This window comes from Xiphophorus maculatus, chromosome 22, assembly GCF_002775205.1.
Source record: "Xiphophorus maculatus strain JP 163 A chromosome 22, X_maculatus-5.0-male, whole genome shotgun sequence".
Taxonomy (NCBI): domain Eukaryota; kingdom Metazoa; phylum Chordata; class Actinopteri; order Cyprinodontiformes; family Poeciliidae; genus Xiphophorus; species Xiphophorus maculatus.
This window is the reverse complement of record NC_036464.1, coordinates 8,835,801-8,862,166: the sequence shown is the minus strand read 5'-3', so window position 1 is coordinate 8,862,166 and position 26,366 is coordinate 8,835,801. Positions and strand designations below refer to the sequence as shown.

The following is a 26,366-nucleotide window of genomic DNA, read 5'->3' as shown; positions in this document are numbered from 1 at the left end:
CATCAACTCTCAAAAAATTAGGTATATTAAACGAAAGTAGGCATTTGTTATTCATGAAAGTTCTAACACAGTTTAATCTATTAACATCCAGTATTTCAAAGTTTCAATATTCATGCAAACTGTTGCTGTTGGTTTCGGCATAAGGCTTCTTTTTTAATGTCATGATGCTTAATATGTCAGACTTCACCAACATTGGAAATATTGTGTTTTATGATAGTTTTGAAGATTGATGTTTACATGCTTTCCAGTGTGTTTTCTTTTTTTAATAAATAGATTGATTTTGTCTGAAACCAGTGTGAATATTTATGTTTCATTATGTTGATATCGTCTTGTAATATGTGTGATTTTCTTTCGTTTTTTGTATCGCAACAGTTTCCTATGTACACGTCTATGGTCTAACATTCATCCGTTTCGATGAATTATGGGTGTTTTGCGCCCTTTCGTCCACGTGAGCCAGTGTTTGGAGACCGCACTTCCTTAGCAACCAGTCTCTGAACCCGGAAGTACTTCCGTATGCTTCAGCTAACTAGCCATGGGCTGTTCTGGGGTACGAAAGAGTAAAAATAAAGTTTGTAATGATTAAAAGTATGAGGACAGGTACTGTTCAGGTGTTTTATACCCTTGTCCGGTAATTTGAAGGTTAGGAGCCAGTTCTGTCGCCGATATGAGAGGAGGGAGAACTGTAAGTCGGAAGCATCTTCTTATTGTGTTAGCAAGCTTTTTGTTAACACGCTAAAGTAAACAACTTGTTAAAGTTTTAATAACTTATTCGTTCATTATGTATTTTTATCCGTAAAACAGAAATATTACACACAAAAACGAATGGCAGTATGATGAGGAAAATTGTGTATGTCTTGAAAATATTGTTCGCTGCTCAAAAACTTACTAATAACGTACATTTATACGTAAAAAAATTTAATGTTTTTCAGATTTTATCCATACAAATTATGATAATAAATTGCATTCGACCCATCAAATGCAGATTTAAAACAGTTTTGGTTGTTAAAAGACCACTGATTGTTTATTACAATATTTTATTCTAAGTAGAATTATAAATACCTGCCTGTTGCTTTGTGGCTTCGCTGATACAGTGCTACATACACATTGCTTTGCAAGAAGTTCTTATTGTTCATTTAACCAGTCAAATAATTCCACTTTTAAATTTCGATGTTAATGTGTACATTTCTGGTCCTCTCACAGGTATGCTATGAAAATGATTTTGTTAAGGCTGCGTGACAGGCAACGATAAGCTTGTGAAGTTATGCTGAGGGTATGGAAAGTTTAATTAATTGTACTGAAGAACAGCAGCCTTCTTCTGTGATGACCAACTCCTGGTCCAATCAGGAAGCATGCAGGAGTCAAAAGGCAAAATGTGCTGGGGGATTTGTCCTTGTGCATGCAGGTGAGTCTGGAATTTTTTATTTTTTTTTAAACCACACATCCACTTTACTTTATTAAGTTCCAAAAAGGCATTTCATTTGCAACAACTAGTTTCAGCCATCACACATTCACGCGAACAATTAGATGAAGGTGAAAAAAATCATAATGTTAAAATGAGATAAGTTTAGAAAAAAGCAAAACAATTTAGAGATTATAGAATATAAACTAATGCAGTTAGTTAAACCTTCTTGGTCTTTGTAGTCCTATACTTATAAAACCTCTTACTTTATGAATTATGTCACAGAAATCCTTTATTTGTGAAGCCTTTATTTACCAGGCAACCACCCTCCAAAAAAACAAATAATTCTGCAAAAATCCTGGCACACCATTTGTTTCTTCATACTTTTTTCTCCTATTTTAAAGTTTGTAGAAGTTGACCGTACATATGTGATACACTTCACAATGTTTCTAATCTTGTTATTTTTCTCTCCTGTTAGAAGAACTCAATATAATTATACAAAAAAATAAAACAATTATTTTTTTTATCACCAAATAGCAATGGGTTTAGGATATTTGCATGTTGATACATTCAGATTTTTCTTTTATCTAATACAACATCCCAAATATATCACAGGTAATTGAGTAATTTGCTTAGATTTAATTTTAAAAAAATTAAAAATTATTGCTTTCTTTCAGGAGCAGGTTACCACTCTGAATCTAAGGCAAAGGAATATAAGCATGTGTGTAAAAGAGCCTGCCAGCGGGTAAGTTTACTTTGTAAATCTTGTGTTCCTATCCTGCATAAAGACTCACTTGCAACAAAAAATCTGTCAGGAGATCCGATAGCCTTTACAAAGACTGGGGGAAGTCTTCTGTTGTGTGCTAGGACTAGTTTATTATTGTGCGGTACAGCTGGCATTGTATTGGATTCTTGATGCTATATAGAAGTGGTGGCATCTATGAAGCGAAGCCTGTGTACTACTGAGACCTGGTCTTCAAGAATTTGAAGCAGGACTTCAAATTGTCTTGGCTGTAGCATAATGCTGTTGTGGTGTGATCTGCAGGATTTTTGCTCTGTCCTAAGGACTTTGGTAAAATGGCAGAGCATATGGTAGAATTCTTATTGAAAGGTAGCGTTAATAAATACAATATGTAGAAAAGTATATCTGTGGCATATTAGAGACATATTCAGTTGACATTAAAATTGCAGCACCACGGTTATTGTTTTCAAACAGAATGTTTTCCCAAATTTGCAGTTATCGTGCTACGTTTCAGGTTGTGAAGAGCTTTACAAGTCTAAAGGCAGCCTTTGTGAATTAATAAATCGTCAGTGTACAATTAAGCAATAAATCCTTCTTTATTTGTTTGATGTTACTAAATATATTTCTTTAAAGTCAACCACAAATACAACATATTTTCAGCACAATTCCAACATTTGTGTTGGCTGTTCTGCTGAGATGCTTTCATGCATTTGTTGGGAAAGGGTTGTGGTGTTCTCACAAGAGAGTCATCATTCTCTGTCATTTCAAGATAGTTTTCAAGAATCCACTTCTGTTTAGACTGATTTACATATCATCTATTCACAATACAGACCAGGAGCCAAGTTTCACAGTTTTATTTTTTGACTTAGAAAATGTATTTTTGCAACTGCAAATAAGTAGTTTATAATATTCCTAAAAAGTTTTCTTTGTGTTAAGGGTCATTTTCTTTAGCACTGCATAACATTTGTGTGCTGCTTTAGAGAGAAGTGCTTTAGACACAGGGTACGGTTATGTTTCTCTGCATTAGATGCATTGTGTTTACCTACATTTATAGAATAAGATAATGCATTGGACCCATTCAGCGTTTGTAATTTTACAAACACTGAATGGGTGCGATGTGATTTGGTCATTGTTTTAATTCAGTTATTATTATTTCCAGGCTGTAGACCAATTGAGAGCAGGTGCACTTGCAGTGGAAGCTGTGACTGCTGCCCTGGTTGAACTAGAGGTTGGTTGAATAAAAATCATTTCATAATGTAAACGAGCTGGTTTGTATGACTTTGACATGCAGTAAGTGACATATAGTTATTTAAAACGACTGCAAGGAAATTGTACATGCTTTTTTTTTTGTCATCGCTTTTATCACAATAAACACTAGAAAATACCTTAACAAAAGATATTATCTTGCATATTAGCTGACAAAAAGAAATATTTTGACAATTTCATTTTTAGAAGTAGATTATAAATGAGTAAACTCTGTTGGGGTATTATCTTAAATATTAAGCAACATTCCTTTCTTTAAATGATTTTCCTGATCTAGATATTGTTTTTTGTCTACTTTCCCCTTGATTTAATTGCTCTCAGGACTCTCCTTTTACAAATGCTGGCATGGGCTCCAACCTTAATCTGTCGGGGGAAATTGAATGTGATGCAAGTATCATGGACGGGAAGTCGCTTCATTTTGGCTCAGTCGGAGCCATCAGTGGTTAGTTTCTACTATATAATATATGTGTTTTGATATCCTCTCCAGTCTCTCAAACAACTGCAGCCGTTCATACCACGGGATTTATACACAAATTTTTACATCTTAAAAAGAACAAAAAAAAATATTATGTTGCTGTTTATAAATCTGTATTTTCACATCTTGATTTGCCTTAGATTTTAACTACACTTGTACACTTGTAGCATCTTTACTGCATAGTTTTTATGCATTTTCTCTTACTGACTTTTACTTCCTTACATGACTATTCACATCTCTAGACATCTTTCCATTTTTATTATTTTCCAAACACAAAGGTTATTGCATTTTCACAAAGATTTTATAGTGAAGTTTCAATTCTTCCAAAAATACTTTAATCTGAATGGGTGAAGAGAATCTGACATATATTCTCTATTGAATTTACCTTTAGATTTTGACTAGGTCATTCAAAAACATGCATATATTTTGTTCTAAGCCATTCAATTGTAGCCGTGGCTGCATGTTTAGGGTTGTTGTTCTTGTAGAAAAAGGTTGTTCTTGTAGAAAAGAGTCTGAAGTCTATTACAACAGGTTTTCTGTATGACTTCTCTTGTATTTAGCTCCATCCATCTTCCCATTTACTCTGACTAGGTCTACTCTCTAATTCCTGTTCAATAAAAGCATCTCTACAGCATGGCGCTGCCATCATCACCATGTATCACTGAGGGGTTTGTTCAGGGAGATGTGCAACCATCATTGTCCGTTACTGTTTTGTGTTAGTTTGTCATAAAAAGTAGTTCAAAGTTTATGCTTGTATTTTAACAAACTCTGGGAAGACTGAAGGGGTTTAAATGTGTTTGTAAGGCATGTAACTCAATGAATTCATTACACTGTAATGCTCTGCTTAAATGAAAGACTTCATTTGTTTTTTTCTTCTCAGGTATAAAAAACCCCGTCTTAGTTGCAAGCTGCCTCTTGACTGAAGCACAGAAAGGGAAGCTCTCAGCAGGCAGAATACCACCCTGGTGACTATCAAGCCTCATGATCAAAGATCGGAATGTTAGCACTTCCCTCTTGTTAATTGTACTGTCTTTCTGCAGCTTTTTGGTGGGGCGAGGAGCACATGATTGGGCAGTGGGACATGGAATACCTCCATGCCCTTCAGAGAAAATGGCAACAAGTGAGTATTGTTGAATTATTTCTAAACATAAGAAAAAAATCTTAGAATTTGTATTTGACAGTGAATAAACCAACACACCTTAAAAGAAATAAGAAGACTCGCTTTACTTTATATGGATGCAATTGGGGCCACATTATTTTGTCACATCCAGAGTTCAGTTTATCTGCATACAAGAGGAACAAGCGAAAGATGGAGCTAGCAGAGAAAATGGACACAGGACAAAACCAGACAAAGAAAAGACGACAATCAAGTGAAAACGTGAGTTTTTTTCTTATCAAAGACAAAAGGGAACATTTGACTAGAAGTGAGTTTCCACACAACTCAACCATTTATCCATTCATCATGAAACTCAAGGAGAAATGTTTATTTGCTATGAAGAAACTTGAGGATGCCTATGAAAGTCTAGCAAGTTCTAAAACTGTCTCCTAAAGTCTCATTTCCTCTCCAGAAATGAACTTATTTATTGAGTGAAAATAATTTAAATCTCAATCTGCCAGGAGTACGACTACATTTGACTTTAAGCTGCATTTAACATCACAACTGCAAATTGTGTAAATCTAGCAATTTACTTGTATATTGCCAGGTCTTTTAGGAAGGAGTATGGAAAAAAACAACGTTCATGTTAAAAACCACAGATTTCAAATGGCTGAGCTAAAAAGAATCAAATGTGTATAATTTGACATAAGTGACTGGTAATTTGAAGGGAAATTAGGAAAAAATGGAGCCAGAGATCAATAGGCAGAGTGGTGAGTATAGCGAGCGCTGTGCTGGTCTGTTGTAGTGAAGACATTTCTGAGCAGAAAGGCAGTGCTGTACCCTGATGTTCTCTTTATTGAACAGTTTAACTAGTGTGAAGTAAAATGGTTTCATTTCAATAAATTCTTGCACACCACAAGTTTTACTGTTGTAGAATTAACAGGATTTAAATGACAAAAAATAATATATGCCTCTATTCTTTCATTTTATTCTAGTTCTTGTTGTTTTGTTATATCTTACTTATTTCTGTTTTATGGATGTTACACTACATGGTGTAAAGTTTGGTAGCCTGTCACTTTTTACTGAATCAGTTAAAATGTTCGTTCTCTTATGAACTCCCTGCCAATGGAAGCGGTGATAGAAAAGGGTGGGAACGTTTGTCTTGATTCACATGCGAATCTTGTGCAACGTAAATAAACATGTAGCATACAAACTTCATCGGAATTACTTTTTAATCGTATTTTGGTTTAATAAACCTACAACATAGTTCACTCACAAAATGTTCAGTGCAAAAGAAAACAAATAACTTTTATGGGCTGCTTGTTTATTCAAGTGACCAATGATTCAATGATGAATCTTTATGTCAAATGGCTGTTATTCCAAAGGAAGTGTTTGTTTTTCTTTTCCAAATGCGTGACCTGTTGGAAGATTAATTTGTGACTATTTGATGCAGTTAACAGCAGTTAAGAAATTATTCTTGGTTTTAAATTTGAAGTTGACATTTAAAAGGAAATTACCAGATTTAAAGTAACAACTTATTAGAAACATAGCCTCGGCTGCCTGTTTTTAATTTTGTGCACAATGTTCTTTTTATGCCTTCCTGACTCGTTGCCAAGCAATAAAATCTTTCCTCTTTTCCTCATTCTCATTCATGGCACAAGAAACACCTGTGTACTGATGGTGTATAGTTAAAATTTCCAAGGAGTCTAAAACATATTGACATAATTTTTATTTTCCCATGTTTTGGAGCCATCATTTACAGTGGAACTGAAAGGCACGGATGCTGTATTGCACAATGGTTTTTAATTTTGAAATTGCTGGCTCTGGCCTCGTTTTGGTCTTACAACCCCAGAGAGATGACTGATTCAAGAGAGCAGATGATGGAAGAGAAAAAGCCTCACATTGTTTTCTTTTCTTGTTTCTTTCCTTTATATTCCAAAGTTTAATCAGGGTATTTAGGTTCTGGTGAACGTGGAATTGTGATCACATGTTACGATGCCGATTTGCACGTTTCACATCCAGATTTTTATTCATCATCCACTGTGGATTGATCACAGACAAATCACTTTGGACACAAACCGTAATCAGGGAAAGAAAGAGTCAATTTAAATTACAGCAGAGCATTTTTATTAAAGACAAAAGGGGAGGAAGGGAATTCGTGCTGTCCTTGCCTATTTTGTAAATATTCAAAGTATTGTCTTTTGTGGACTCTGGATGATTCGCTAGTTATTTTTTGTTGCCGAAATCTTTAGGTAATTATTTTCATTTGTGTTCATTTTATTCCATCCACGCAAATAGTTTTTCTTTCCTGGTGTGATGTAGGAAAACGGCTCAGGGTGCCTTGACACAGTCGGAGCTGTTGTGGTCGACTCAGAGGGGAACGTGGCTGCAGCTGTGTCCAGTGGAGGCCTAGCTATGAAACATCCTGGAAGGGTTGGCCAGGTAGGATCACCCTCTTCTATCGTGATACATTTATTCTCATAGTGGCTTGTTTTTAATATATATACACTTGTTTCTGTTATAAAAAGTAAGCACACAACTCAGAAAAATGCAGTGCTCTCCAAAAGCATTAATTCACCTATATTTTTTCCTATTCTGCTTCGCCACAACCACAAATGTCAGTGTAAGCTTTGGTAGAGCTGGAAAAATTCTATTTTAAAAAATATCAATTTTCAAGCTCTATCAGAGATTCTGAATTGTATATATTTCTGGGACATTTTGTAAGAATTTCATTTCAGCTATGGCTGTAGGTTGAGAGTTGCATGTCTTGCTGAAAGGAGAATCCTTATCCCAGTCTCTTAAGGGGATGCAAGTCTTTGCATCCCCTGACAGGTTCAATAACCACATTTCTGTGCAAATACATGGCATGTTTTGTGGCTATTTTTTAAAAAAAATATTTTGAAATCCATTTATTGTTGTCATTCTTCTAAATTAATAAACTGTAATTTGTGTTGGTCTGCCACGAAAAATTTTACATGAAGGTTTGTGATTGTAATGTAAGAAAAATGGAGATGTGGAAGGGGTACAAAGAGAGTTCAAAGTTATATAAATAAAATACACTTGTCCATTTCAAAATATATGTAAGTAAACAGATATATTTTGTTCCCTAGTTTGATGTTGGCTTTTCTTACAGATCTAGACTTTCATGACTCAAAAGATTTTTGTAATCTTTTGGTGATGATCATAACCACTATCTTCTGTTTCAACTGAAACATTTGGATTCATTGCTGCTTTCGATATAATGGATAATTCATAGTTGAATCTGACGGCCATGGCCTCTGGGGCAGCAAAGCAGAACATTTCCTCCAGTATGACCATTCAATTTGATATGATGGCCTTCTCTAAAATGCTGCCTTTGATGTCGACTGTCGCCAGATAACTGCCTTTCATTTATAGTTTCAGAAGAGAACATCCCAACAGGTCTGTTTTTTGTTTATGCTGGGTTCACTGGGAAACTATTATGGTCCCTTTAGTGTTTTTTTTTTTTTTTTTTTTTCTTGAATAGCAGAGATGCAACGGTCAGACCTTTGTGACCCATTTTCTTTCTACAATTTCATCAAACTCTAATCTAACAATACAGATTTTAACCTATTCTCTTTTTCTTTCAAGCTCTATGGGTAACAACAATCAATCTAGATTTATATAATCTCATAAAAGATTATGTTTAGCTTCTGACTGAGAGGTCACAGCATAAAATCATGCAAGGAGCCACCAAGTGCTTGTTGTTGTATCTCTAATTCTCAAACAAAATCTCCTCCTGGCAGACATTTAGTATATTTTTATGTTCCACAATCACCAAAATTTTACTGATCAATGCGCTTTTGGAAAGCCGAAACACAGCAGCTTGGATGTTTCAGCAAACAGCTGTTACCACTGAAGTCTTACAGCTTTCTGTTCACCTTTTTTTTTTCCTTTGTTATTTTAGTCTGGCGCTGCCTCAGCCTGATGTAATAACCCAAATAAACTTCTGGTTCCTAATGCATATTGCCTAAATTAATGAGAGTTCCTACTGCAAAATAACTTACCAGCATACTAAATGTTTTTGTTCAACATGGTTGCGAACGTGTGTACAGTAAATGTTTTACTTTGAGCCAGTAACAAGTAGTCCTGGGTTTTTCTTTTCTTTAATGTAGGACAACTGAAAAATGGCTACAACATGAAATTTGAATGGATAAAGTTAGTAGCGTTGTTTGCCTCAAACTAATTAGCAAACTTTATGCTCATATTCAGCCCTGAGTCTTGGGCCTGCTAATTAGGTTGAAATAATTACTACAGTCTTCCTTTCTTGTTTTTATGCCGGTGGTAACATTTAGAAGTTGGTAATAGTTTTCCATTAAAGCTAATTCAGCAAACCCTTTCTTAATTTCCAGTTTTATTTCTCCCTGTTTTTATTTTAGGCTGCTCATTATGGATGTGGCTGCTGGGCTGAAAACGTCTGTAACATGAACTCTTACTCTACAGCAGTGAGTACCTCAGGTATAACCTCTTGTTCTACACAACTTTGCATTTCCTCAGGAGTTTGTGCTAAAATATCCCAGTGCAGTGGCTCTGTTGTTTACCACTGGCCCATCTTTTTGTTTTGGCCATGATATGAATTAATAGACTGACTCAAGGCTAAAAAAGTTTGACATTGCTTTCGGATGACCTCTAAATTTTCCTGTTGAGAGATTCACATCAGTCACTTCCTGACTGATTGAGTCAACATACTCCACTCATGGTTAGCCAGCTGCATGCCAGGTGCATTGCATAGCTGTGTGGATTTTTAGTGACATTTGACATGGGACACCTGCTGTAGATATACTAGGAGAACTGGTGTGGATTGAATGCAATAATGGGAAACTCACTAAGAATAGTTGTCTACATTTAAATGATCATATTTGACTTAACCTTCATGTGGGATCTTTTTATTGGGACTTAAATTTCTATTTATTTGTGAAAAAACATGTCATTTTATTTTTCCAGGTATGTAATATGACCCACATATTGGTCTTTATCAATTTCAGATGTATAAAGGTGGTAGAGAGAGACCCTGGTAGGTTTTAGGGAAGTGCAGAGAAAAGTGGTTTTATAAGATATTGACTCAAGGGGACTATTACTTGCACATAGTTACCTTCTGCTTTAGAAGTATGTGCTACTTTGTATTGTTTATCAGACGAAATTTAAATAAATTCAGGGGTTATTTGTGGTGGTAAAATGACAAACATTGCAATGAATCTCTGTAAAGTAAGCCCTGCCTTTCTTTGACTTAAGGTAACAGCTTTTTACCTACATAGGTCATCTCCAGTCAAGAAAAACTCACCTTCCAGAAAACAATCTTCCTTCTTTTGAGTAGATTATTGCATTTTGAACAGCTGTAAGTCTGCTTTCCTTTTAGTTTTAAAAATCAAGTCAATGCAGTCTGGTTTTGAATTAAGGCTGTATTCTTTTAAGATGTGTAGATGTCTCCAGCATAGCTTCTGGGGAACATTAGAAGCCTTTTGATGTGGATCTGTAGCCTAATGCGTCTCAGTGCAGATGAGCTGAGTTGATCAGACAGGCTTCAGCTTGAGCTTTATGTACTTGAACCTCTAATACGTCCTGAATTATTCACAGAGCTAACTTGATGGTGTGATCCACTGCAATTATTTGGTTGTTTCAAAGTAATTAACAAGAATCACTCCAAACTTGCTGGCAGATCATGGTAATTTTCTTAAATATGGTTGGTATATCACTCTCTAGATGATCAAACAAGATGACAGATGCTCTCTATCTGCAGGTTAGAGGTGGTAGTTTTTTATGCATTTCAGCTGATTGTTCTGTACCTGTTGCATTTCCCGAGCAGCATCTGAGCAGGGTGTTAGTGAAGGTTGGTGTCAGTCTGTTATCTCAGTAGATCAAGTGCATATGCCTCCTCCCTGTGTGTATTTTCGCTTCACCCTGTCTTACTATATTGTGGCTTCTTTGCTTTGATGTAACCAACACAAAGCCAGTCTTATGGGTTTGAAAAGCACAATGTGGGTTCCAGCTCAACACCTGTTTTTCATTTCCCAACTTGAAAGCCGTTTCCATCAAAAGAAACAGAAAAACAATATTTTTTAATTTGTCACAAGGAGCGTGAACCTTACCCTTCATGTCACCCCTTTTTTTCATTTGACAAAGAGCCACACACAATTCTTCCTCCACCACCTCTTCCTACTCCTCCTCTTCCCTTTTTCCGATTTAGTCAGATTTATAATATGTGGCTCATATGGGTCATAGTTTTATTACTTCATCTGGTCTTGGCTTTGCTGTGGTCACTGAGGCATCAGCTTAGAAGCAGATTTCATCTGCAATTACTATCTCATTTATTTATTTATTGTTGTGTTGCAAGTCTCAATTTTATATCCAGCTCTTCGTGCCACATTGATAATCTCTGGTTCCTTTCTTCTGCAAGGCTCTTTAGTAAACTGCAGAGTAGATGGCGAGAGAAGCTCTCTCCTTTGCTTTAGCAAGAGCTGGAAATCCCTCCAGGCACTTGGCCTGCATAGTTACTAACCTGCATTCTGTTCTGTTGTAGTTACCTGGAGGTTTATGGGAGCCTTAATTCGTATTTACAGAAACAATGAGGCTGTATTATTCCTCAGCCTTTATATGAGTTTTCACAAGTGCTGTGTCATCAAATGGGTTTTATTTTTACTTTCCGATTCCTATTCATTTTTCTATGTAATCATATCCTTTACTTTTCAGAGATTTGCAATGTGTCTTAAGCGATGGAGTCAAAAATGTCATAATTTTTTTTTATATTTTCTCTTGCTTTTGGTAAATAACATTAAATTGAAAGCAAATTATTTAGTAGTGATTGTCCAGCTCACTACTTGCTTTATATATTTCCCGCTTAGTTCTACAACAGTTCTTTCATCTTAAGTCTTTAATTAAAAGTCTTTTTAGCTAGATATTAAAGTAGGTGCGAGAGTGACCAGATTTTTTTCTGGCTCTATGGTAGCAAGTAGTGCCCATCCCTCACATATTGCTTCAAATAGCAAATCAGCTGGCTGAATGAAAAAACATTTTTTGCATACGAGAAAAGCAAAAATATTATTTCTTCAACAATATATACAGTATTAAGAAATATTTAAAAGTTTCAGTAATAAGTTAGCTTGTGGCCTGCTTGGTCTGTCTTGTTTTTCTCTTACTCAAGTGATGTAACAGTGTAAAAATGAAATAAATATTTCAATCATCATGTCTACTTTGGAAAGGTTTGGGGGACAATAGCATAATCTGGGATGACTATGGTAGAAAATATTTGTATTCGACAACTTTATGTGTCTTCAAACTGTGTTGAGTTGACTGCCAGGATCTGTTGAATAGCCTGTTTCTTTCATCAGTGTGATGATGGCAGAGACATATTCCAGGATGATGATGCCAAGATTCGTTTTGCTTTTCTTTCTTTTTTTTAAGTGGTTAAGGGAAGACGAGACAGTATTAAATGCATGACTAGTGTACCACAGACTCCAGACAATGATCCCATTGAAAAATCTTTTGGATGCTCTGGAGATTGACTTTAGGTTGCAATCCGACTCTCCCATCCCTAATTAGACCAACTGGAAAACAAACAGAAAAATGCTGTGACTTTGCATAATGCTCAGATTTTTACCCAGAGATGATTTTAATGGCTAAATAACGTACAGACACCACATGACAATTTATCACAATGGTTTCCCCCACAATAGGTCTTCAACTTGAAAATGTCAAAAAATATTTTCTTTTGTTTTTTTTTGCCAAGGTTTGTCAGTTTGATTTTAGAAATTTGATGTGCCAACGTTTTGGCATAATTTTCACTGGACTGCTCCTTTTAGCAATATTAGAGTCTATGATAAAGACTCTTTTAATAGTCTAAAAATGTTTAGTGGAGTTCAAGTGTTTTATATTTGATTGGCGACATCACACCTTGATTTTAATGTTTCACCTGTTGGTATTTTGGTTTTTCACATACTAACTCAATGTTCTGGAACAGAGACCCATCTAACATATGAGGACCGGAATTGGGAAACACTGCTCTCAATCTTAAAAGAGCCAATTCACTACTTGTTTGGTCACTGGACAACATTGAATTTTAGTTGAACTGAACTTAACCTTCAATTGAAATGAAAATGATAAACCAAGCACCAAGACTGCAGTTTTCTGCATTTAGAAAAGAATCTAAATAATGATACCAATGTTCAGAAACTTTTAAAGGTATCCCAATGCAGCTTTGGATACTTCATCCCTTATTTCACAGCTAAAAGAGTTTTTGTGTTTAATTATTTGTGAAAAATTTCAAACCTAAGAACCAATTGCCATTCTAGAGATTTCTAGGTAGTTATTTTGAATTATAAAAATTACAAGAGCCTGTGGTGCAGGTGAAGACTGCGCAACCCATATACAGAGGCCTAAATCCTCTTTGGGTGTGGCCGTCCCAGCCCGCTGACCTTTGTCACATCTCTTCCCCCTCTCTCACGACCTGCTTTCTTGTAGCTTCACTATCAAATAAAAAAGCTACTAGAGCCAAATAATTATGCACATTAAAAAAAATACAAGAAATTAGAAGTCTGAAAAAGCTACAATATTGAGATAAAGAATGTGGAGAATTGTGTTTGATTTCTAATTGCTCCACTTGGAGTAAAGAAAAATTCAAACTTATTCTTAAAGCCTCAGAGTTAATTTGACCTAAAAGCCATATACCCATTCAGTATATTAGAATATTGTTGAGATATTTTTTTTAGTAACTCCCTCACCAAGTAAAACTCATTATATGGAGTAATTAGGCAAAGATGGATGTTTTAGCTCCTTTATTTCTATATCGTAATAATTTTTTGCTAACCGCTAATAAGATTAGACCAGTATAAAAACTATTTTTAAAAACGGAAATGTGGACTTAATGAAAAGTATGTTTAATACTTGGTTAATTTCAAAAGCTATTTCTAATCTGACAAACGAGACTCATCAGGATATATATTCTAATTTTTTAAAGAAGACTATAGTCTAAATCTATGACAACTCAAAATGTTGACCACATTTGATTTTCGCTGTGTGTGTTTTGTCAGGGTGTGGAGAGCATCTGATTCGCACCATGCTGGCTCGGGAATGCTCCGCTGCCATGCAGTCTGAAGATGCCCACCAAGCGCTGCTGGAGGCTATGCAAAACAAGTTCATCAGTGAGTCACCCGCATGTGCCTTGATGACCAGTATTTTCCAAACAAACACACATTTTCTGCAAGACAATGCTACGTTTTTGACAAATGCATTGAGGGAATTAAACAAGCAGATGTTCCTCCTCATGAAGAATGAGTGAACCACCAGAAACATTTAAAAAAAGAATCAAAAGAGACAACTTTTAACGTTTTATTGTTAAATAGTAAACTGATGTTCCACACATCACAGACGACAGCCGCAGAAGATTTAAGAAGACATGCACATTTTGTTGCGTGCTTATTTGAAGGTGTAATTTTGCTGGATTCCCTGAGGTGGCTAGTTTTAGAGATCCTCGTTAAGTGTGTTTGCTGTGCAGTGAATGACCAGTCTGTGTTAGAACAGAGGAAACAAAGAAAACACAAGTGGATACATGTGGTGGTTTCAGCCTTGTTCTGGCCTCTGAAAGTCCATCTATGTCTGGCTCTGTGATGTATTTGTTTTCCAACACTGAGGTCAGTTTGAAGTTATTTCATGTTTCTGTCTGAATTCACATCAGGTTTAAACACAGCTCCATAAATCTTTATGGCAGCTCAACTTAATCAAAGCTACATGATGGGCTAAAATTGACTAAACGTCTTTGAAGCCATATACATCAGATTTTATATGTTAAGACAATAAAAATGTCAAACTTGTTTCACTAATTATTAGGGCCATAATTAGCCTTTTTTTCTCTTTACAGTTTGGAAGGTAGGGAGGAATTCAGTCCGGAAAGACAGTTCACCCTGGCTCTGCGTCTATCAACGTTTTACTTTTCACTAACATGGAAAGCATTCAGTTCTTCTGTTTCTTCTTTGTGACCGTCAAAGAACCATACAGACAGATTCCACAATAATTGCATTCATTCCAATTGATACTAGTTATCAAACAATGCAGTCAATTTAAGTTTGTTAAAATTAGTTTACAAAAGTTTGCCATCTAAGAAAACCCAGGAAATTGCAGTCATTGAGTTGTGGCATTCATTCCTCCTGAACAAACATGTATTGACTGTAAACAATCACTTGCATTGTCTTGTTGACTTTGCAGCAATCAATCATATTTACTAAGCATGTAGCAACAGTGGAGAGGAAAAACTGGTCTTAAGCAGCTAAAAACCTCTATGAGGACCAGAACCTGACTCAGCGTGAATATGCATCTGCCAACTGGGTGTTTAAGAGTGTTAGAAAGAGAAGACACACAAAAACAAAAGCACTGACCCAGGAGTACTTTCTAGTTCAGAGAAAAGTAAGGAGTTAATGGCAACAGGAGCTCCTTTTAGGAGAGAATCACATCTAGCATGATTTAAAAGGCCTTAACATGAACAAGAGCACATGTAGTTGGTCACCAAAAAGCTCAGCCAATAGCTTTGTGTAGGAGAAAGGCAAGGTTAAACACTGAAAGGCAAGAGTATCACCTGTAGAAGGAGAATGTGAAGTAGTCTCCAGGTCTTGTCTCAGATCAGAGTACAGTTCTCCCAGTGCCTTTATATGTTGAAATAACCCTTGTTGAGCTTTGCTCATTTTTTTTTAAACACACTGCTGTTATTTTGAAGACAACTCTCACAAGGTAAATTCTGGGTGTTTCTGTGTCCTGCAACCAAAACCAAAAATTACATTGTGGACTTTTTAGCAAGTAGAAGTGACAAACACATACCATTCTGTTTCCCAGCCCAAACTGAGACTTTTGAGCCAACTTCAACGTTTTTGAAGAACACAAAAAGAGCACTTTAAAGAGCACAGGATATTTTAATTATTATTGTTATTGTTTACTTTTCTTGCTGTTGTTTTAAGAGTTTTGTAGTCTGTTTCTTTTACTAGCCTATCTCCAGCTAACGTTCCGGAATACGTTGTCCGGGGTGTACCCCGAGAGGTGGTCTGTCGCAGGGCAACACAGAGACAGACATGACAAACAACCATACACACACACACCTAGAGAGAATTTAGAGAGACCAATTAACCTGACTGCAGGAGGAAGCCGGAGTACCCGGAGAGAACCCACGCATGCACAGGGAACATGCAAACTTCGTGCAGATACGAACATGCAAACTTCGTGCAGATAGACCCCGGGCCAGGAATCGAACCCAGAACCTTCTTGCTGCAAGGCAACAGCTCTACCAACTGCGCCACTTGCAGTTTCATCATGCAACAAATTAGGTGCTTCTTTTTTCCAATTGGTTTTTTAATGCGAGGTGGGACAACTATTTACCCTGTTAATTTTGTTATTACTGCACATACAATAGTTATATTACCTGTCATTATCCCTTTTATTTTGCCCACATGAAGGCAGTGAAATATTTTTATTTAGCAGACTCCTAAAGAGGATAATTGCATCAGAAGAGAATAATCATTTCCAGTTGTTTAACTTGGCTAAAAAAATGCAAATAACTCAAACGGGGAAGAAAGGTTTTCAATAAATCCCTTTCATTTGATTAAAGGGATTGGGTTATGTGTAGTCCACACCAAGGTTTCAATAATTGTTTCAAAACGTCAGGCAGAAAAAATATGCCTCTGAAGTTCAATACTCCTGGATTTAACCCAATGCTAGGGGCACATTTAGGACTGATTGTTCAAGGAAATCTTTTCAAGTTTAAAGCTTATTTACATTTTGTGGTAGTTATGATTTAATAAAAGTGAATCCTTTCTGAACATGAGAGCCGCTTACGTTTCAATGTCGGCCTATGATTTGTCTGATTAATAGCTTATTTGCACCTTTTACTTCTAGCAGCTACATAAAGTTTTTTATGCACCGAAACTTACTGTTATCTTAAAACTTTTCAGAATAAAGGGTTTTCTGTGAAAATAGAACACAAAAAATTGGTAAGTCTCTTTATTTTCAGTTGGTTAGATCACTGATACCCAACATTGCGGTCGGGTCAACAAGTATAGGGTCTAGAAATCCTATACAGAAATTAAACTAAGCAGCAAAAAGTGGTGAAGCATATTTACGTTTTAATATTTGAGGAAATAAAAACAGCTGCTGGCTGTTGAGACTGTTTGGGTTATTATTCATCAATTATATACCCACTGCACAGTTTAGGCATTAGATCAATCTGCTATTGTCTTGTGTCCTTTTTTGTTTCTTTGTTTGTGTATTTCTTTCTAAATTTTTTTCTAAATTTTGATTGAAAGAGATGCCGTGTGGACACAGATAAATATTTTGGCCTTTTATGTTTCTAGGCTCACCGTTTCTAGCCAGTGAAGATCGTGTTCTGGGTGGAGTTATTGTCTTGAGATGCTGCAGATGTGTGGAAGCACAGCCATCTCCAAATATTCAAGCTGCAATGGGTAAAGCATTAATATTTTCATCTCTGTACACAGATCCATTCCTCTAACACCAGTTCTGACTGTGAATATATAAAAAATGATTGGTTGAATAAGTAAAAGTGGGAGGAGATGCCGTGGCTTTCCTCGCTGGTGGTCTGGGGTTTAACTTGTGCAGTCAGGCTCTGGTTTCACCCCCTTCATCTCAGATTCAAACTCAGACCTCCCACTTTGGAATCAACTGCTAATCTTTGCACAAGTGGCTCCTTCTGAGAACTGCTCAGTTTGACTGTTTGTATTCATGGATCTGGTTTCTCTACCTGCAGCTTTGAGACGGAGTCGTCTCTTTCTGCTAGGCTGAGATCTTAAGATCAAAATCAGGTTGAAATGTTTTCAAAGTTGTGACCATTTCTCACTACTTTGGCACTTGGCAAAATGTAATGTTTACTGGTTTCCGCCATTGTTGACGGTGTGGTGTCTGCTATGGCTGTTTATTTTTGTGTTTTTATTCTGTAAAGTACTTTGAACTGCCTTGTTGCTGAAATGTGCTATATAAATAAACTTGATTGGTTGACTTCATAACTGTTGATGTAGGAATTAGCAGCATGTCACGTACTTCACATTAGAAAGGTAAAATGGTCCATTATCAAGATTTGCTTCTAATCTTCTGTGTCTTTGTGTGATATGTTGTAGGCCTTTCAAATTATGTACATTTTGTGAATTTGAATGCTAAAAGACTGCCTCATATTATTTATTCTGGATAAGCTTAGCCCTGTTTTATGTTTTTATTGTTCACTCGCAGTGGAGTTCCTGTGGAGTCACACCACAGAGAGCATGTGTGTTGGCTACATGTCTGCCCAGGACAGCAAAGCAAAGGTGAGCGTTTGAATTGCCAGATAATGTAAAATATGTTAATATTAATATATAATATATTTAATAACAGTTGTCCTCCATAAAAATTTTACAGATTAAAAAAATATTTTTTTAAAATAGCTTAATGTTAGTAATATTATACTTTTTTGGTTTATAAAAGTCAAATAACTCCTGTGTTACAATTGTTTAATGTAAAGAAAAAACAAACAAAATCCTCAATTATTTTGTAGTGCAAGCAGTGTTTGCTAATGTTCCTGACATGCTCTTATTCTTACCTTGGTTATATGTGAACTTTATGCTGCAATTTAGTAATATCCTCGGAAAACCTTCATCCTCACCCAAGTGTTTTGTTACTAGTAGAGATGCACCAATAAGATTTTTGTACTTTAAAAAATAAAGCACACTTATTTCATTACAAATTCATGATTTGTGCTTGAATAGCCTCCAAACTATTCACATTCAACAGTAAAAAGTTACTTGCGTAAAGTGAGTGCAGCTTTAGGAGTCAGCCATCTCTGAATCTCCTGGGGCCGGGTGTCCACTTCCTCTTCAGGGACCAGTGGTGATTTTGATATTGAAGAGCGCAGCCAGGATCACAGCTGCTCCACCAAACCTCACACTGCCTCTGCTGGAGGGCGACTGTGGGATTTGAGCTGCGCCTCTTGTGTTATGCCATCTGCACACCAGAGCAGCTGGCTTTTCTGTCCGTCATGCTCCCTCGTCGGGCGCAAACAAGATTTCCCTCGCTGATCCCCAGCTGGGACCAGAGATGTTTTCTGCTCAGTGCCTACATACGTTCATTAAGGGGGTACCATGGTGAACAGCATCTGTTTTCTCTCTCCCGTCAGATGAAGTTCAAATAGCAAGAGATAGCAACTTTAAAGCGTTCAGACTGCAGTCCCAGCTGCTGTGGTCTGCTATAGAGGCCCACGAAGTGCCACCTGCATGGCCATGACCTTGATGGTAAATCTGTGGGAATGTTCAAACTCGAAGTTAGAGAAGAGTAAAAGCAGAAGTAGCTTGGAACAAAGTGTGCCAGTGTTGTCCTAAGACCTTGTATTAAAACAAAAATGAAGCTTAAAATATCTAAAAATCTTGCAAAACATGTATTTCTCACACCATGTTTTCATGCACAGTTTTCTGAGCTCAGACATTCACTGCCTTGGCTGTGAATCTTCAAACATTCCTTCCATTCCTATTAGCTGACCATTTCTGCCCAGCCAGAGTTCATCTTTCTCTGATTAAATGTGATAAAACATGAAAGGTGCTTTTACACAGCAGCATGAGTATTTAGTAAAGAGGTCACTGGGTTTCTGGTGTCTTTTGATTTGTTTTTGCTTCAGATAGCTTAGTGTTCATAGAAAACCAGACAGAGCAACACTGTACATAGGGGACATTTCTGACCTGTAAAATATCACTTTAGCCAGTTGTGATTGAACAGATTTTTTTTTACCATGACTAACAAAATTTTTAAAAAGCAACATTTGAGTCTTCTTTTAGTAACAGACTTCACACTAAAGAGTGTTTTCAATTTAGTCTTTAAGCACTTAACATGGTGGGTTTCCTGGTAGGACAAAAGAGTGAACGTTTTGGTTTCTGACCAAACATTTTCTGGTCAAGGCCAATCTGGTGCATATTTTCTCTACATTTCAGCTAACAATGAGATGTAGAGATGTTGATTTAGCATGGCTTGTCAGGCACTTGTACGGTTGTGTTATATTTCTCCCATTTCTATCAGATATCTGTTAAGTCGTTCTCTTGTCTCTCCACTTTTTACTGTGACACAACCAGTGTTTTCATGAAAAAGAGCATCTGGTTTTATTCAAATATTCACCTGAATTTACCCTGAATTAACTTCAGGGCATCAGATTATGTTTTTGCAAAGCTACAAACCATTGTTTTAGACTGAATTTTGTTTTCTGATCACCTCGGTTGAATAAAGACAAAGAATGACAACACTACCACCATAGCTTTGTTTTCTCCTCTTTTACATCTTAACCACTATAAAGATTTTCTTCTTCAATTGTGTAAAGCCAGAGAAAATCAAAAAAGCATGCATGCTTTTCTGGATATTATTTGTTTTGTATTTTTTTTAAAAAATACTTTTTTTATTATTCATCTTTCAATGAGTTAAAAGTTAAAATAGCATATGATTGTCTTTGTAGTTATTCTAAGAGGGAAAGAATCTGAAAACCACAACAAAAAAACAAGAACTTGGTTACAGAGCTACATTTATGCTTTCGTGTACACTGTGGTGTTAATGTGTGGCTTCTGTAACTCTTAAACGCATTTATGTCAACAAAGAATGTTGTTTTTCTTAAACATTTGAACAATGAGCTGTCCTGTCCATGCTATATTTTGACACAGCTGTTGTCCTGTCATGTGGTTACTTTGGTCATCGAGTAACAAGTTGTAAACAGGTTTGCATGCCTTCTCTCTTTTCTACTTTATTTTGCTCTTTTTTAAGTTATTTTTTTACGCAGAATTTTTGCAAGTTTCTTAAGCAGAAATTCTCTGTTGGTCAATAGCAGTGTTATCTTGTGAAGGAAATGTTAAAATTGACACCACTGACAATCCTAAAAGCCACATTTTATCATATTTTGACTTTTTTCTTTTCAAATAGGGCTTGAGCATGTTGTTTATGACAGATATGATAGAACGCCTTCAAGCATGCTATACAAACTCTTTAAGTTTGTCAAAAGTTATTTTCCAGACATGTCATTTAGCCCTAAAGTCATTTTGGGCTTTTGATTCCCATGAAATCAACTTTTTTTTTTTTGTGCGATCATGTTAAAGTAACTAATTTTCCTAGTGAAAATGAAGAGAAAAACTTCATGACCAGTGGTTGCCTATCCATCGATGGGTTCTATGGTTGCCTATGCTTGCTCTTGTACTGCAACAAATGTGCAGGAATCAAACAAGAACTTTTGCAAAACTCTCACACATTTCCTCCATTCTAGGATTTCTCTGGAAAGTAAGAGTACTCACTCAATCCTTTTCTGTGTTCCCAATAAGTGGCTGCAGATCCATTTGTTGTATTCCCAATTTCTTTTTGAAACAAATCAAAACAATCTATTTTCAGAAATTGGACTTTGCACTCTGCGGTACCAGGTGACCCCTCATTTTATATACGGTGGTGCCATTTTCAAGGCTGGCTTCCAAAGGCCACCAGTGTATCAGACAGAGCTTTTAAAGCAGGTTTTTTGCCATTAATATATGTTGAAATACCCTCCTTAACGTGAGTAAAAGCAAGAGAGTTAGTCTGTTTAGGCACTTGTTGCTGTTTTCAGAGTAATGTTATTATGCTCAAAGCTGTTTTCAGAGATTAAATGAAAATCAGACTTGTCCCAGACATGTTGCAGCACTGCTGCCTGTATAAATGCATAATGTGCAACATTTACTCAACATTTCCTGCATTTTTTTCCAAGCTAAGAACAAAGCCCTAAAAATCAGTATTTGGGGTATTATTAGCCAAAAAAAGCCATTAGAGAAGCATTTTTATATTTGCTTGAAATACATGTTAATCTCCTTTTATGAAGTGTAAAGCCTCCCCTTTATCCTCAATGAATGTTTTTGTAAAACAGTTTTCCTCACTTGTTTGGTTATAAACCCCCCTCCCCCCGATTGTTGCTGCTTAGTAATGCTGCCCTCTCTATCTTATAAAATTAACATCTCATTTTAGATATTTTCTTCTTTTCTTGTATTTTCAGATTCTGTATCTTGAGTTGTTTATGTCAGACTAGCGTTATTACTTGACCTTGTAGCTTTTAACAGGACACAGTTCTTACATATACAGTACTGGTGTAAATATATTATAGGTTTAAGCTGTCTTGTCTGTCAGCCTTATGAACTCAAGAAGCCAGTTAACTGTGCCCTGTGGGGATTTTCAGTGGAGTATTTGGTGTGAAAACTGTTTCCCACTTGTTATAAACATCAAAAGGAAAACATTTAGTTTAAGTTGATCATGACTCCTATCGAGCAGTTTAAATTAGACCTTCCTTTAACCTCATTTTCACAAGATGAAGGGAAGAAGATGAACTCAGACGTGTACGAGGCATAATGGCCCCCTGAGAGTATTGCCATGTGTGGTTGGCCTTGTCTGGCTGCTGTCCCATTGTAGTGACAGTTGCCCTCGAGGTGCTCAAGGGAATAGTCTGAGCCAACACCAAACAGCACCAGTCAACTCTTGCATCTGGATGAATTATGTGGGACCAGCTCTGTGGCCTGATTCATCAGTTGATTTTCTCCTCTCCCAAGAGGAAAGGAATCAGTGTTAGCCTTTCTGCCAAGAGAAAGGAAGGAGGATGACAGCCATTATTGGCACACGGGGGGTCGATGACCTGTGATCCTCAGATGGACGTATCGCTCATGCCTTAACAGCTGTGTTTGTGACTTTCTTTCAACTTTTCATTCAGTTCAAATTGAAAAAAAAAAACAAACATGATTCTAAATACTGACTAGAATCAATACAAATACAAATTTGACAAATACTGACTGAATATCTTCAGGGGATCTAATCACACATGACAAGTTTCTAGAACACTTCCACAGATTAAATAAACAGTCCAAAATTATTTAAATTAAGCAGTTAAATGAAACAGTTATAGCTTAGAATATATATGTAGCATCCCGATCCACACTATATTCCAGTAGATGGCGGTAATGCATATGAGTAAGTTGCTTGCCAACCGCCATAAAAAAGAAGAAGAAAAAGAACAGTTATAACTTTTTAAATCTATCAGTGTATATGTTTCTGTAATGTGCACGTTTTGAGTTCTTGTGATTCAGTTTCTCTTTTCTGTGTTCTTTTTTTTCAAATATTATCCAAATGAGATATTATTATTATTATATGAGGGATTATTTGCTATAATTGTCTTTGTTAGTCAATTATTTTCCCAGTTTCTTTCTGGCCCAGCTTGGTAAAATAAGGTTGCTAAATACATCTCTTCACTGTCCTTAGGAAAATTAAAATGTAATTTTTATTTTATTTTTAACTTTGCAACTTCTAGAAATGACATGCTAAATTACTCATAACACTACTAAAGATATCCACATAGCTTGATTTGGACACACACTGCCTACTTGTAGCTCATGAATTAACATGGTTGGAGTAAACTGGTAATATACTTCTCCGTGGCAAACAGTGAGAAGTAGAACCAGTGGAATAGAGGTTTATATCTCCCAGTTTTTGAGTTGAAGTTTCCAAGTTTGAGCCTCATTGCTTTTTGTGTTGTGATTTACTGATTATTCACTCATTTGAAGAGTTTCCAGGGATTGTTTCCAGTTCAAAAACAATCCCTGGAATGTAGGTTTTACCAGTGGTATATTTTAGAGACTTCACCCTTCCACCTCACCTGAACCAAATGACTGAATTCCCTCATCAGCAGGTCATTCAGCTCTGCAGAGGGTTGCTAATGAGCCATTCATTTGGTTCAAGTGTGTCGGAGAAAGGAGGCATCTAAAGTCACCCGCGTGGGCTGGAGTTTGGCACCTTTACGTTAAACCAAATTAGAATTGAAGCCTGGTGTGAGTCACTCTGTACTTAAAATATACATAGACTTTTAAAAGTGTTTTTTATTTGTTGTTGTCTGCAGACTCACATATCCAGATTGCCTCCTGGAACGGTTCCTGGCCAGTCTTTGGCCATCGAGGGAGGGGTGTGTCGGCTGATGGGCATCGTGGATTGAACCGCTTTCCCTCTTCCCTCTCTCTTCTTCGGAGCTTCCTTAGCAATACTCCTATACATACTCAGACAATGCACATACATGCACTCACAAATATGAACAGCATCCCTAACTTCCCACAACCTTTGCGATACCAGAGATAATAAGCTTTCTTTGTTTGAACAGGTGTTCAGGAAGAAGTGATGAGCGATAGCTACTACTTAGTGCACTTATAGGACTTCCCTTTGCCGTTGCCGACCTCCAGTATGCATTCTATGCCAGTTTACCCTCCAAGCTCTCCAGTGTCACCTGGAATAAACTTGATGCATCATTATATTGATGTACCATTACTTTTCTTTGATACTTTTCCCCCCCAGCTAATTAATACATCCCTGCATTTTGTACACAAGCTATAATCTAGGGAAACAGGGTGGATGTTATATTGTGTTGCAGAAGAGATGTGACTATTTTCACATTTTTATAAATTTCAAATCCAGGATATTTTTTATTTTCAAACAACAATAAATGAAATATGTAAAAGTGCACCTTTTGAACTGTCTGCTACTCAAGATTTGTGCTTGCAATAATTTAGAGCCTTGGGGTTTTAACAATAATAAAAAATGCATTAGTTTGTTATGTAACCACCTGTACTGTTAAGACTCCAGCATTATTTAAAATAGAGCATAATGCTTATTTTTTATCATTTCAGGCATTGAATGTTTTGTTTCTTTTATAAAATGTGCATATATAAATACTGCATGTCTAGAATGAGCTACTTTCTCTTACCCTGTAGTTAGAGTGTTGATCTGTAAGGAGGAAGCCGAGTGCTTTGAGAGTGGAGACTGTTACTTGTCATTTATAAATCACATTTTATTTTTCCACAGTCCCACTGGCAAAGAGGTTGTATTTTCCTGCTGGCAGAATCCAGCTAAAACAAATGTCTATGTCATGCCCATGAAATGGGGCTGTTGAATTGTACTTGAAAAGGGTGACTGTCTGAACTAACTATATTGGGAAAATGGGGTTAGCTGATGTGCTGATTTTACTTTATTACTTAGCAACATGAAAAAACTCCTGTTGATTTCTACATAGAAATTATATTGAATTATATAAGCTTTGCAAACCATATATGTGCAACACTCTGCAGTGCTGAGGAACTGAATAAAATCTACCTTGCTACACTTTTGCTTGTGTTTTAACACCCCAATATGAAATGAGTTTTTCCACCTGTATCCATCCATCCATCAAACAATCCATCATTTCCCTCTTAATGCAGGGTCGAGTCATAGGGGCAGCAGAGAAGTAGATGTAGTTTCTGCTCAGATTCTGACCACATTGTTATTCTGAGGCGTCAGTTCTCCAAGTATGGGCACTTTTATGCCTATAAGCTTTCTGTTTCATCCATGAGTGTGCAACTCCACTACTGTAAGATATTTGCCACTTAAACTCCATGTGAAGCCCCTCTAGAACAACTTGCTTGTTCCTAATAAGTCAATTTAAGCTAAGCTATTATTACTGGGTATTTTAGCTAATTTAGTTACTTAAAATACCCAGACAGACAAGTTGCTGTCAAAGGATCCACATAGTTAAGGCAGCAAAAATACTCAGGCATTCAACAGCCAGACTATTGAGGTGACTGCGAGTCTTGGTTGTAAGCATAACATTTCACAGATAAAAAAATTTGTTCCTTTCTTGCAGTTTTTATTTTTTTTAGGTAACCCTGCTGATATACCGTCATCAAAAAATCTCTAGATAGGCAATTAATTAAATCGTTGATGTTTTATAGCACTAAATTAGTTCCTCTTTTTTTTTTTTTAAATAAGGAGGTTTTCATCATCCCTTAGCCTTGGGGCAACAAGCGTCTTCATATCAGACTGTTCTCATTTGGTGAATAGAAATCTGGCTACGACACCTATTTACTTTTAGAAAGCCTGCCCATGTAACCTTATAAAATTATGTTTTTTATTTAAGGGCCAACTCTATCTTTTTAATATTTTTCCCAAAAAAAAGGCCACTCACATCAGTTTGACATATTGCTCCTAAAAATTTATTATTATCAAGTAAACATACCTATCACAGTGTATTTTCTGTTTTGATGGTGAGTCAATAATACCTGGCCACTTTATCAATCAGATATACAAAGGCATATTGCTTTTGGTTTGACTCAAACGGCTGTTTTTCTGTATGTAAAGTGTGTTTTAAAGTTACTTGCTTGATTTAAAACCCAACAGAAATATTTATTGGGATTTATTTATGTTACATTCAAGATTTATGAGCTTTCTGGCTTTAAAACGTGATGAAATATGGTCTTTTAAAGAAAAAAGGAGTTTGAGTAGCTGGTATGTGATGTAATAACCCTACATAATTATCTGCTTTAAATATTGATAAGTCCTGCAGATCAGTTGAGAACTGATGCAACTTAGTTGTTTA

The 26,366-nt window shown here is 36.3% G+C and overlaps 1 protein-coding gene across 1 annotated transcript; it reads left to right on the top strand.

Annotated features, from left to right (window-relative positions):
- Positions 1–502: 502 nt before the first annotated feature.
- On the top strand, positions 503–25,109 carry tasp1 (taspase 1). The gene is made up of 14 exons (XM_005795211.3): positions 503–682; positions 1,201–1,402; positions 2,077–2,144; positions 3,301–3,369; positions 3,726–3,846; positions 4,760–4,844; positions 4,920–4,999; positions 5,151–5,257; positions 7,298–7,417; positions 9,373–9,451; positions 14,017–14,127; positions 17,317–17,424; positions 18,203–18,276; positions 23,868–25,109. The coding sequence occupies exons 2-14, from the start codon at positions 1,273–1,275 to the stop codon at positions 23,958–23,960; spliced, it is 1,245 nt and encodes a 414-aa protein (XP_005795268.2). The 5' UTR covers positions 503–682; positions 1,201–1,272; the 3' UTR covers positions 23,961–25,109.
- Positions 25,110–26,366: the final 1,257 nt, after the last annotated feature.

What these genes read in the sequence shown, in the direction of transcription:
- tasp1 (XM_005795211.3), top strand. Translation starts at nt 1,273, where the DNA reads ATGGAAAGTTTAATTAATTGTACTGAAGAACAGCAGCCTTCTTCTGTG. An exon ending in ATCCTGGAAGGGTTGGCCAG is followed by an intron (nt 7,418 to 9,372) that starts GTAGGATCACCC and finishes TTTTTATTTTAG; the next exon opens with GCTGCTCATTATGGATGTGG. An exon ending in AAATATTCAAGCTGCAATGG is followed by an intron (nt 17,425 to 18,202) that starts GTAAAGCATTAA and finishes GTTCACTCGCAG; the next exon opens with TGGAGTTCCTGTGGAGTCAC.